Source organism: Canis aureus, chromosome 26, assembly GCF_053574225.1.
Source record: "Canis aureus isolate CA01 chromosome 26, VMU_Caureus_v.1.0, whole genome shotgun sequence".
Taxonomy (NCBI): Eukaryota; Metazoa; Chordata; class Mammalia; order Carnivora; family Canidae; genus Canis; species Canis aureus.
In genome coordinates, this window is record NC_135636.1 from 25443059 (window position 1) to 25456743 (window position 13685).

General features: G+C 51.7%; 1 protein-coding gene across 1 annotated transcript in view; it reads left to right on the forward strand.

Moving 5' to 3' along the window:
• Nucleotides 1-933: 933 nt before the first annotated feature.
• RSPO4 (R-spondin 4) overlaps nt 934-13685 on the forward strand; it is a 35106-nt gene continuing 22354 nt past the window's right edge. Inside the window, exon 1 of the mRNA XM_077874106.1 lies at nt 934-1012. Coding sequence (XP_077730232.1) covers nt 934-1012 — 79 coding nt within the window. The remainder of the gene's footprint in view (nt 1013-13685) is intronic.

The following is a 13685-nucleotide window of genomic DNA, read 5'->3' on the forward strand; positions in this document are numbered from 1 at the left end:
CCTGGCCTGCTGTGTGTGGCGGTGGGCACATCACGGCCTCTCTGAAGTGGGGCTTATCAGAATAGACTCTCACTGGGTGGCTTTGAAGATGACATTCTGTAAAGTGCTTAGCACAACCCCAAGCACAGGCCTCAAAAGTGGGAGCTACAGGGATTATTTATGACTGGTCCTGTTTGCGGTGGGTACGCGGCAGGGAGGAAGGAGTGAGCTCTCTGCCGGGTAGTCAGAGGGATCTGGTTCCGAAAGGGTTAAAACGGCCCCAGCTGCTCCCAGTCCAGTAGATAAGGTTGGAGGAAACACAGTCCAGTCCCCAGCCCCTTCACAAGTGAATGTATGAGGTGCCGGTCACTCGGAGTCAAAGATTAGGGGCTCCCCGCAGGCCGCGCAGGAAACCTGCAGGGTCAGTGGCCAGAAGGGACGCACGAGTGTCTTGAAAGAGCGAGGCCGAGCAGAGCGCGCACCAGGCGGTCAGGCCGCAGAGCCGGGCGCGAGACGCAGGCAGGACACCGAGGCGCGCAGGAGTGGCCCCGAGGGGCGGCGGGGAGGGGGTCGGGACGCGCCCCAGCACAGGGATGGGGGCCGCCGGGCGGCCGCGCGCCTGTACCTCGCGGCGGCGGAGCAGGGGGCGGACCGACGCCAGACCGCGGCCCGCCGGGCCCCGCGACCCCGCGACCCCTGCCGGGCGACCCCCGCCCCCCACCGCGCGCGCCGCGGGAGCCGCCGAACGCGCCGCCCCGCGCGCCGGCTCCTCCCCGCCGGGGCAGTGTCCCCGCTCCGCCGACGCCCTCACTCGACCTGGCGGCCGGTCCGGGCGGACGGCGCGTCCCTGGCGGCGGGACCAGCAGGCGCCCCGCGGATGCGCCCGCGGCGCCCGGAGCAGCCATCGGGCCTCCGGGGGAGCCCCCGAGCGCCCGCCCCGACCAGGCTGCCCAGATGCGGGCGCCACTCTGCCTGCTGCTGCTCGTCGCGCACGCGGTGGACACGCTTCCCCTGAGCCGAAGGAAGAAGCAAGGTACACGGGGCGGCGGGCCGGGGGGCAGGGCGCGCACAGCGGGGCGGGCAGGGCTGCCCTCGGGACAGCTGCCTGGCGCCCCGCGCCCCGGGCCGCCGACTCCGTCAGACCCACTTTGCAGACGGGGAGACCGAGGCCCCGGGGCACCTGTCGAGCAAGCTGGCCAAGGAGGCTCCCCAAGGAAGGAAGGGGCTGGTAGGGCTCGCTCGCGGATTCGCTCCCTATCGTAGCAACATTTCTGAGAAGAAGGAGGGTGGCTCTGTGCAGAGACAGGAAGCCAGGTGCCAGGCTGGAGGACACTAGGACTAGGGGACAGAACTTACAAGAACTAGTGACTTACAAGCCATGACAAGTACAGCCCTGGGCTGGGAGTGCAGATGCCCCAGTCTCAGCCTCATCATTGACCCTGACTCACCCTGTCACCTTCCGGGAAGGCAGTATTCCTTAGCGGCCCCCTACCCCCTCGGGCAAGGACATGAGCTTTGGGAATTCAGGGAGCCCTGAGACCTGAATTCAAGTCCATTTATTCTGAGATGACTTGGAAGAAACCCCAGAGCTCCCCACTTTTTCCATCTTGACCACCTGGGAACACTGGGAAGGTAAACCAAGGTTCAGACAATGAATGTACGTGGGGCACAGAGGGGCCCCTTGTACCCTCGGGGTCCTATGTCACAGCCGCTCACTGTGAGGGAAGGTCCCCAGGAGGTGGAGTTGAGGCTGTTGCTGCAGAGTCGGGGTTGGCAGAGCCCATGGGGCTCCGGAGGGCAAGCAGGCTAGCAAGTCTCCCGAGCTGGTACCAGTCTGAGAACCAGCCTTGGAATACCAGCCACCGTGCCAAAGTTTTCCCTTATTAAGGGAATCCCCATCGCTCATTCCATTTTATAAAGCCGGGTGCCAAGGCTCACATGGGTTAAGTAACTTTGCTAAGTTGTCCAGCAGATGAGTGGAAGACCCAGTGTCTTCTTTCTTTCCAATTGTGGTGTTAGGTCTGAACAAGGCTACAAGGGAATGAGAGAGTCTGACCTCTAGGGGCTTCTAGTCCATTTGAGTGAAAAGCCCTGCGGGGACACCGTCATTCCTGGAGTAAAGCAGAAAGCAGAGAGGGGCTATGGGAGAATGGGGTGGTGGAATGGGCTGGGGCTGGGAGACTGGCCCAAAAGGCTCCAATCCCTGGTGTGTCTAGATGGAGGGACCCAGGGGCCCGAGAAGCAGTGGGCTTCAGGTGAGCTAGGGGAAGTTTACAACTTCACAGGGATGCTCCTCCGCGAATGGCCCTTGTATAGTGGTTGAGTCCATGGGCTCTGGAATTGGCCTGCCTGAGTTCAGATCTCAGCTTCCCCCAGTTACTAGCTGAGTGGCTTCAAGAAGGTCACTTTGCCTCTCTGAGCCTGGGTTTACATCTGAGGGTCTTTTAGAAAATCTCTAAGATTTTTCTCAGTTTTAAAATGTACCAAAGAAATAAAAATAAAAACTTTCTCATTGACTCCTTTTTTAAGAAAGGAATAATAATCTGAAGTATCCAACTCACAAGGTACACTGGTGTGTATACTAAGTAAGTAGCCACGTATACAGGTTCCTAGTGGGCATTTGTAGGTACCAGTCATCATTTCCCGGCCATGATGTCTCTGGCTACTCACAGCAGCCTAGTGGGGTTGGGGCCTGGGGAGATGCTTATGATCTGGATGAAGATACAGAGAGGGAAACTGATTTGAACAAGGTTGCACAGCGGGTAAGTAGCAACGCAGGCTGGAATCCCACTCCGGTCATGATGGCTCCTGAGCTGTGCTGGTCTTCCCTTCTCAGAGCCTCCACTTCCCCATCTGAAGAGGATCCAGTTGGGGAGATCTTTAAGATGCTTCACAGTTTTAAAAAGATACACACACACACACACACACACACACACAGATTAAAGATAAAGAAAACTTCCACATCCCCAGTTGCTCCGTGAGGAGCTTGGGCATGGCTGCTCCTGATTCTGCCCAAGTTTAGCAAGGAGGCTCTCAGGACCCCTCCCTGCTATAGTTGGTGTCTTGTGTATGGGACACAAACATGCCCCATCCAGCATCTCCAGAGAGAGGCTTGTAGCTCCACTTATCAGTCAGGTGCATTGGAGAGAGCCTTGCATTTCAGTCCCACCCCAGACTCCTTTGTACTGTGTGACTTCGAGCAAGTGGACTCCCTTGCTCCTGCCAACAGCCTCAGTTTCCCTGTTGGCACTGGGGTGGGGGTGGAGGGGTAGGAAAACCCTTCCTGTAGCATATTCTGCCAATTGGTCACAGGAGTCCTGGTTTGGGAAATGCTGGATTTAGCATAATTCTTGACTGCAGGGCTTATCAGAGCATTAATGGTGAAGCGGTAGGGCTAGATAGCAGGACCTTTCCGAAACTAATTATGCAGCAGAGGCCATTTTTCTTAAGACAACTGCTTAGAAAACTCTACAGGACATCCCTGAGGGTCTTACCAGCTTTGACATTTTGCTCTAACTCTAGGAGGAGAATGTATCCTGAAGGCACCTAGGCCCTGGCTGTGTTCCATGCATCCATCCCTTCACTTGTTCATTCAACAGTTGCTACAGGGCAGCCTCTGCGCCAGGCCCTGTGCTGGGGATCTTGGAGATGCCGAGGTGTCCAGACCTGGGGCCTGCCCTTGAGCAGCTGCCAGGGGGGATGGATGCCCCGTCCCTGACTTCCCTCGCCTCCCCTGCGCGCCTGAGTCCTGAGCCTCAGTCTTCGGCCTGTTCTGCAAGGCCCAGCAGCTGCCCAGCCTGAGCTGCTGCCCTCAGGGCCTGGCACCCGCAGACCCATGCTTCCTCAAGCTCTGGCGTCACTGTTTTTTGATGAAACCCAATTTTTCTGTTTCTTCCCCCCCCCCCCCCCAATTCTTCTGTTTCTGAGACAAGAAAGAATGAAAGAACAACTTGAGAATGGTTCTTGGATCTCAAGTGTCTCTTACAAAACAGCATGTTGATTAATTAAGTGTAAATGAATCAAAAACAGATGGAAACATTTCTCTTGAAACATGCTGGGGTGTCCTAGCAATGGGACTGTCAGGAAGTGTGAGGGAGCTCTGGTCTGCACCCCTCAACCCCGATATGGAGCTTCATTTGGGCAATGAGGAGAAGACCGCTTGTGATAGACTTTCCTGATGTTCAAGGCCTTCTGGGGAGGGGGCTTGAGTGGAGGCATGAGTCCCCTACCGTCACATGGTGATTTCAAATCTTTTTAGACCTGAGGCATCCAGGGGCAGAGGGAATTCAGGGCATCCGGCTCTGGAATTCAGATAGCCCTGGGTGCAATTCCTGAGCCCTCTCCTGCCTTAGGTGTGTGGCCTTGGGCATCCCTCATGCATTCTCCAGTCTGTGGTTCCACATCTGGGAAATGGGAACAGTACCTAGCCCTTTGGCAGTTGGGAGGATTCACTACAGCCCCAGAGGGAAGGTGTCTAGAAGCATACAGTAGGTGTTTTATAAAGACTGTACCACCTCTCCCTCCCATTTTACAGCAGGCTGGTGTGCTGTCTGGACTGGGGGTGGGAAAGGAGGTTTCCTGTGGGTTGAAGCTCACCTCTTCCCTTGTCCCTTCTGTGAGTCTGTCTTTCTTCATCTGTGAAACAACTGTGGCAGCGCCTCCCTTGGTGGGGTGAGTGTGATCATTCTCTGTGAATTGCAGAGCTCCATGTGGACCCTGGAGGCCAGCAGCTCTGTCCCCTGTACCTGGCAGAGAAGCTGAGACCCAGCAAGCAGGTGCCTGAGGCAGTGACAGAGATGGGGAATGACCCAGGGTTCTTGTTCCAGGGCTGAGCCAGGGCTGGGCGGGCACAAGACAAGGTGCATCCCTCTCACTGGCGGCATCCAGGTGACACCAGGTAAAGCTGGCCCCTGGGGCAGCTCAGATGGGGCCAGGGGTGTTAACCACACCTGGAGGGCTCAGGTGTGAGTCAATAGAAGGCTCCGTTAGGCAAGTCATCCTTGCCTCTTCGTAAAAGATGGCTTTTCTTCATAAAATATGGCTGGTTGAGAAAAGGAAGGCGGTATGCTTGGCACGTAGTAGGTACTCAATAAACTAGTTTGCTCTCGTGCCCTCTCCTGCAGCCGGTTCTGGAGCCAAACTTGGGCTCACAGGGGATGCTGCTTTCACCTCACATGCCCCTTCCCTTGAGGGGGGATCCACCTCCCTGTCCAGGGATGGAACACACCCAGCCCCCATCCAGTCACCAAAGGAGAGCCTTGAGGCCATGTCGTGAGGGCTGGCCATGTGCCAGGAGCTCTGCACACAGGGAATCCTCACTATGGTGCTGCCTAGTGTTACACCCATTTCCCAGACAGGGGAACTGAGGCTTGGAGAAGGGCAGTGAGCTGCCCAGGAACTCCCAACATCAGGGTCATGGACCTAGAGTTTCGGAGGCTCCAAAGCCCATGCACAGAAATACAAATTGGTCCTGCTGATGACTTGCCAGGGGCTGCAAGGTGAAGGCATCTGAGAGGAGCCTTACCACAGGGATTTTTTCAGGCAGCGTAGGGGTTGGGGACTCCAGCAGGATGAAGAGAGAGTCTGGTCAAGTGGAAAAGGCAAAGAGGCTGTATGGCCAGAGGAAGTGGAGGTCCGATTGCGGACAGGGCCTGAGTCCAATCATGGAGGGCTTTGGAAGCCACTTGCATGTACCATCATCACAAAGAAATATTTATTCAGCCCCTCCTCTAGGCCAGCCTCTGCACTGGGAGCTGACAAGGACAGTAGAGATGCGTGCGCTCCACCGTCCCTACAGTCAGAGAGCTCAGTGCCTCCTTGAGATGTCAGTTATTACAGATCCATCAGAAAGATTGACACAGGACCCCACTGCTCCTCAACACAGCCTTGGGTGGCAGGCAGCTCAGCAGTGTTCCTGGACTCAGCTGAGCAGTCTGATACTCCGTGAGGGCACATTGCTTGGTCAAGGTGACCTTATCCATTTCGTTCTCCTGTGTCTTTATGTCCATCTGAGTTCACTGTTTATTCATCCATTTTTCCATCTAGTAAAAAAACCTGATTCTTGCATTAATGCAAAGTTTTCAAACTGAGGTTTGCATATCAGGGAGATAAATTTAGTTAAGTACAGCCAGCAATTTTGAATGAAGTGGAGTACAGGGCAATGGGACAAGACACAACAATATAGAATAGAATAAAACAAGGTGGGGTCAGCAAACTTTTTTTGTAGAGGGCCAGGTAGTAAATAATTCAGGCTTTGCAGGCTACATATGACCTGTCCCATACTCTTAGTTCCCAGGCCATACAAAAATAGGCTGAGGGCCAGATATGGCCCATAGGCTAGAGTTAGTTAGCTAGCCTCCTTTTTTAGAAAATATCAGAATGTATTGCAAGTATTAAGATTAAATGTCATTGTGAGAAATGCGTGTCCGTTTACACATATATGTGAATATGTGAGTGAGTGTGTAGGCTCGTCTGTGTGCACGTGGATGTGGGGTATGTGTGAATGTGTGTGTTTGTTCTAGTGAGTGTGTTCTGCATACTGTGTGTGAACTGATATAAAACTGTAATTTTTACCACTGTCAAGGAAGTATGGAGGCTGCTAGATCAGCCTCCATACAGTCCTTATAAATCTCTCAGAGACGGGTCCTAGGAGGGTCCCTATATCACAGATGGGGAGACTAAGGCCCAGAGGGCCCCGGGGCATGTGAACTCTGGGAGTCTGGCTGCAGAGCTTCAAATGCTACACCAAACTGTCTCTGAGCAGCAACTGCCCCTGACACATTTTGCAAGTCGTATGGCTATTTCTGATGGCATCTGGTGGCCACGTCCTTCCCAAGACACATGACTTTTAGCCCCAGAAGGTAGAACAATGGGGCAAGGCTCTAAACATCCTCCTGCATCGGACACCCCTGAGCAGCCAGTGTGTGCCAGGCATCGTGTGGGCCTTTTGCAGTGATCCTGCTGGGCAAATGTGGTTGCTCCGTCTGCCCTTACAGAAGAGGACAGCAGGTTCAGAGAGGGAACCTGGTTTGTCCAAGGTCACACAGGAGATGGATGTGTGGCCTGGGTCTTCCAGATTCCAGACCTACAGGAGCAAATCCTGCCTACCAGACTTCTCTGGAAAACCCATTAATGGTTAATGCCATTAACGCCCTCTGGTTCACACAGCACTTAACAGTTTGTGGAAGGGTTCCACTTGCCTTTTTTATAGAATAATGGAATGCTAGTCCTGAAAAAGCCAATTGAGACCTCTGAGATCAATATTTGTGCAGATGGAGGCTCAAGCAGGGCAGCACTTCACCCACCATCACCTGGCTGGGGGTGGAAGCGAGGGTGCAGCAGAGATTGGGGAGGAGGGGAGGGCGACTTTGGAGAAGTGGAGGAAGGTGGCTGACTCCAGAGCCTGGAAGTCCTGGTGTAGGGCTCCTGAGAGCCTCAGTTTCCCTGTATGACTTGGCTGTGCTGGGTCTCCCGGGTCTAGGATAAATGTCAGATGATAGATGGAATCAAGAGGGCTTCCATAGCTCGAAGGCTTTTGGCAGAGGTTTCTTAATAACGAGAAGCCAGCACGGGTTGGGAGCCTCAGATGGGCCTGGAGTTACCTGTGTGCCACCCAGGGTCTGTGGCCTGGCTCTGTGCTTCCACAAGAGGCAGCTGACTGAGGCCAGGGCCAGACTCAGAGCCATCACAGCCTTGAGGCCAGTCCTTCCCTTAGAACTGTGGGCTGTGGACACTGTCCGGACACAGAACAGCCCCAGGCGTGGTGGGTACCCAGGAGCATGCTCCTCACCCGTATTTCCACACACATGTATGTTCCTAAAAAACTTTTTTTTTCTTTAAGAGTACTTAACTTTCACTGGCATCAAAGGTTTCTTAAAGTCTGCTTTTGATTTGGTTTTACGGTTGAACGTTTACTCTATGCCAGATGCTGTTATCTGTATTATTTTATTTTATTTAACAATGTCAAGCACTGTTCTAAGTGCTAGTACATGTGAACTAGTTAAATTATTTTTTAAAATATTTTATTTATTTATTCATGAGAGACACACAGAGAGAGACAGAGACACAGGCAGAGGGAGAAGCAGGCTCTCCATGGGGATCCCAATGTGGGTCTCCATCCCAAGACCCCAGAATCATGCCCTGAGCCTAAGGCAGACACTCAACCAATAAGCCACCTAGGCATCCCTAAAGTTTCTTTAAAAACCTATGAGGTGGATCCTGTTATTACCCCTGCTCTACAGATGAGAAGACTGAGGCACAGAGAGGTTAAGTAATTTACCCAAGGTCACACAGCCAAGGTTCAAATCCTGCCTGGTCCCAGAGCCTCAGCTCTACTGAGCTTAGTTGCCTCTCAGCTTTATTTAATCCTCGTAGGTTGCCGTGAGAACTATTATCCATATTTTATAGAGGAAGAAACTGATTTAAGAGAAAAGGGTATTCGTTGAAGTATATGAAATTGCCATTTTTATAAGTCAAAAACAGCCCAATATTAGCAATTTCATATGTCTCAGTCTAATAGCTTGGCAGAGTAAGTTTGACAAAACCAGGATTTAAACCTAGACAATTAATTCCAAAGCTTGGGTGCATAACCACCTTGCCAGGCCTTCTTCCAATCAGCTACAGAATAGCCTATGAGGTAGTTTGATCCTATTATTCTACAGAGGAGTCCCTCCAAGCTCAGAGAGGGCAATTGACTTGCCAAGGGCACACAGCCAGGACGGGGAGAAGTTGGGATATGCCTCCAGGTCTCCTTGGGCCAGAGCCTCCTTTCTTGGCCTGTGCAACAGGCAGCACTGTCAGACACATGCCCTCAGCCCCAACCTCGGGGATCCCTCCAGGTCCCACAGGGAATGGTCTGGTTCCCATCTCAAAGGGGGAGGCACTCCTCTCGGGCATGGCTGCCTCGGGCTGGGCCACCGCCGCCTGCCTGGGGATGATTTCTTGGAGTAATGCCACGTGATTCATAGGGCCCCTGCTCTGCGGTCCATGGTGGGGGCTCCAGTGTGCCATTGTGGTGGGGGTTCTGTTTCACCAGCTCAAAAGAAAGGCATTCCCAAGCCCGGGGGAACCCAGAGCACATGGGGAAAACCACTCCCTTTCGCCAGAAGCCTCCACTTTCCCTGAAGCCCAACAGCAGTACCCACATCCTCAGGGGTGGGGACGTGCAGAGAAAGAATGTCACCACTGCCCTTCCGGAGCCTGCTCTGGGGTTGGCAAGTGGGCACAGCTGTCTCTAGCAAGTCCCAGATGAGCAGTGGGAGGCCAATGGGCTGTCACGAAGGCCATGGGCCCTGCCACTCACTAGCTGAGTGACCTTGGGTGGGTCACCGCTCCCTTCTGTGCCTCTGTTGGCCAACTTGCAAAATAGGACATTTCTATCAAATAGGGGGAGCGCTCAAGAGTTCCAGGTGGGGAGGGTAGGATTGGGGCTGTGACATCTATGGGTCCAGCTCCTGTCTCTGCGACCGCCGTGCTTGGGTGAAAATATTCCACTCCCGAATCTCCGCGTCATCTGTCAGTACAATGGAGACGATAGGAGCCTCTATGCCAGGTGGTTGTCTTGAGCATTGAGATTATGTTTGTAACGCACCTGAGAGATAGTAAGTGTTCACTTAATGGCAATAACCATGATGCGCCATGGGAGGTTGGCTCTTTCTAGTGTCCAGAACATTCTAGCCTGATGTCAGACATGTCCCTGCCTGTTTGGAAGTCCTCAGGAGACCTAACTTGCTAAAAGAAGGTCACTTTGAGGAGCCCAGATTCAGAGATTAGAGTGGTCCTAAATGCTGTGTGACTGCGGCACAGAGACCATTCTCTCTAGCCTCTGTTCACTCTTCTGTGAAATCAGACCTCAGAGGACAGCAGTGAGGATGGAAGGATGTGTGTGGTATGTGTGCGTGGTGCTGGCACATTATAAATGTATAAATGATGTGATGGCTATTTGTGGATGAGGCCGTCGTGGGGCCTGACGTCCTACCCTCTGCCCACAGCAGGCTGGAAAAACCCCGTCAGATGCTGTCTTTTGGACATGCTTTTTCTTCCTCCTCCCCCCTGCTCCCCTTCTGGCAGGCATTTGAGTCAATCAGACTCCTTAATTCATAGCACATTATCAGCACCAGTCATGCAAAATCCTGCTCTTATTTTGTATTTTAGTTTTCTTTCTTTTTAAAGTTGTTACAAATTATTCTTAAATTTATTTCACTTATTTAAATTTTTTCTTTTATTTAAACATTTAAATTTTATTTTTGGAGTTTTCCTTATTAGTAGTTTTAATGTTTAATTGTAATTAAAAATAACTTTAATGCAGGGCGCCTGGGTGGCTTAGTTGGCTAAGCATCTGCCTTCAGCTTAGGTCATGATCTCAGGGTTCTGAGATTGAGCCCCACATGTGGCTCTCCCTCACCCTCTCCCTCTGTTCCTCCACTACGCCACGCCCCCCCCCGCCTCCCACTGGCTCCTGCTCTCTCTCTCTCTCAAATAAATAAATAAAATATTTTTTTAAAACATAAAGGAAATCAGCTTCCAATACTTAAAAAATGATAATAATTTTAATGCATTTAAATTTATGTTACAAATGCATTTTTAATTTTACTCTTACATTTTGTTTTTCTACGTTATTTTTATTTTATCTTAGTTTTAAAATGCTATTTATTATATATTTTTGTCAATTTTCACTATTTTTATTTGATTTTCATTCCCCTTATTTTAACTTTTTCAATTTTTTTATTATGTTTTATTTTTATTTTTTCCACTCTATTATTGTGTTTCCTGAATTTTTCTTGTCAATTTATAGGACCTCCTTGCGTTGCCTACATATTGACCTCTTGTTGGTTTGGACATTGGAAATATCTTTCTTCAGTCTTATACCCATCTGCTAACATTGTATGTCCCTTGGGGAATAGAAATCATTACTTATGATATGGTTCATGTGGTCAAATCCCATATGGGCTTTTTGTGGGAGGAGGTTTTCATCTGCCTTATGGTCTGGGCTTTTTGATCTTAGAAAATGTTGGCAAATTGAATTTAAATAAAATATATTTTTTAGGGGGCAGCCCTGGTGGCGCAGTGGTTTGGCGCCGCCTGCAGCCTGGGGTGTGATCCTGGAGACCTGGGATCGAGTCCCACATCAGGCTCCCTGCATGGAGCCTGCTTCTCCCTCTGCCTGTGTCTCTGCCTCTCTCTCTGTGTCTATGAATAAATAAATAAAATCTTTAAAAAAAAAAAAATATATATATATATATATTTAAATGTCCTTATGAGGGGCGCCTGGTTGGCTCAGTTGGTAGAGTGTGTGACTCTTGATCTTCCGTTGTGAGTTTGAGCCCTACATTGGGCATAGAGGTTAGTTAAAAATAAGATCTTTATTTTTTTTATTTTTATAAAAAAGATTATTTTTTAATAATCTTAAAATTATTAAGCCTTTTGCTGAGCAGCCCCAGCAAAAGGCTGCCACTTCCCAGGGCTGCTTTGTCTAAAGGGCCGCAGTTTGTAAATCATCTTATTCCCTTGCATCAACCTTATACCACCACCACCACCACCACCACCACCACTACCACCAAAGGAAAAAAGAATACAAACACTCAGGACATTTGTGTGCAAAGCTGACTTCACTGAAGGTCCTCTCTTCCGCTTGGAGTAAGTCATCTTGTCTGTCCTCACAAACAGTTCAGGACCCCCTTGGCTGACCTTGGGCCCTGAGAGACACATACATGGCTTTCAAGGGTTTTCCTCTGCTTTCGGAGAGTCAGCAGGGAGTGGCGAACAGGCCTTCTGGAAGGTGTGACCCCCAGCAGTTTAGAACTTGGACTCTGCTTTGTATCTACCTGACTCCTCACTGTGAGTTCATGGGTCAACCACTTCATCTCTCTGAGCCTCAGTTTTCTCCTCTATGAAGATGGGGAATGTGTAACCCCAGCTTTGTTGAGCTGTAGTGCATTTTAAGTGATGTAACACAAGGACCAGGGTGGCATGGGTTCCTGCGTGCTGCAGAGGCTCAGACAGCATTAGCCGGGCTCTATTCACTTGCAGTCCTGGTCCCTTCGAGGACCTGCCAGTGACCAGCATCTCTGGCTCCATGATGCCCATCTCTGTTGCAGACCTTTGTCCTGGTTTTCACTGGGCAAGAAGGATGATTCCCATTTTGCAGATAAGGAAACTGAGGCCCAATGACAGTGGATGTCAAATTTTCATGCCAGTGCAAGCCCAGATTCTTGAGTTCTATGCCTGGGTTTCAGTTTGGTGGAGACAGTGCCTCGGGGTCATGAGAGGGTTAGAGCAAAGGTCATCAACGTCCCTGTTTCCCTGTGCTCTTGCTACCCCCACCACATGCTGTACCTGTTTCCCTTTCTTCCACTCACTTCCTCCCCACTGGTGTCATACCATTTATTGAGCACCTACTATGTGCCAGGTACTCTGTGTGCATTGCAACCTTAGGAAATTGGTACCCATTTGACAAAAGAGGAAAGTAGGACCCAGGTGGGGGAAGTCAGTAACCCAGGTTCTGTGGGAATCTGGGTTAAACCCAGGCTGGGGCTCCAAAGAGCTCCTTTTAACTGTGCCAGGAATTGGTTAGCTAAATGCAGGGCAGAGCATAAGACTGTTTGGCTCTTATTTGGTGAGTGCTTGGCATATACACCAGGCACACCCCCAGGTGCTCTGTGGGTTCTTACCTCCCATTATCCTCCAGGCAACCCTTGGATAGCATCATTTGATTTTGCAGATGAGACACTGAGGCTCAGAGGGGTCCAAGGGCCTTCCCAGGGCAAGGTGGCAAAGCTGGGATCCAAACTCCAGGTGTGTGACTGGGGTCCCACCTGCCCGATGCTGCCTCCTCCTCCCCATTTCCCACTGTTGGGCAGTTGGTCTGGGGGACTGGCCTAGGCAGATGTCACTGTGACTCACCACCTATTCTCAACTCAGACTTAAAGAGAAGCCACCCGGTCAGGGCCTCGGGGTTCACCCCATCTTGAGAGTAGCGGGTGTGCAGCAGATGCAGGGGGTGTGACTGAACAGCAAGGCTGCTTCACAAGCTGACGGAACCCAGGACAGGTACCTGGTTCTGGTGGCCTGTGGAAGTAAAGAGCGACAGCAGGGCAGTGAGCACCACCAGAAGTGATGGCAAGGAGAAGCAGAAGTGGTTTGGGCATTTACGGAGGAGGCTGTGGGGTAAACATGATTGTGGGATTCTCAGATTAGGTCTCCTTAGATCTGAGGCGGGGTAACGGATCTGTAAACACCAACCACACCAGGACTGGGCCACCTCCCTTGTGATTCTCCTAGCAGCTCCCCAGGCAGAGCTCGCCTATCCTCCCCGCCTCCTTCCACAGCTGCCAGCCTCATCCAGACCACCCAAATGACCTAATGACCACCTAATGACCGCCACCCAGTCCGTGGGCCGGCTCCCGCTCCTGCCCAACCCCCCGCCCCCACCTCATGCCCCTCAGCACCAGCTGGAGCTGAGGCAAACACTCACCTGCTTCTAGAAGATCGGCACCGTGCCAGCTGCTTCCGAGCCCACACACCCCGGGCTGGCCTGCTCACCCTTCCACCCCACCTGCCACCACTCTCCCCCCGCCACCACCCCCCTGCCGTAATAGGCTCTTTCCAGCCTCTGGACCTCCGTACTCACCTTTCCCTGTGTCAAGAATGCTTCCCTGGTATGTCTTAGTGAGGCCATCCTTGGCCCGGATCCTCCTCCCCATCGCTCT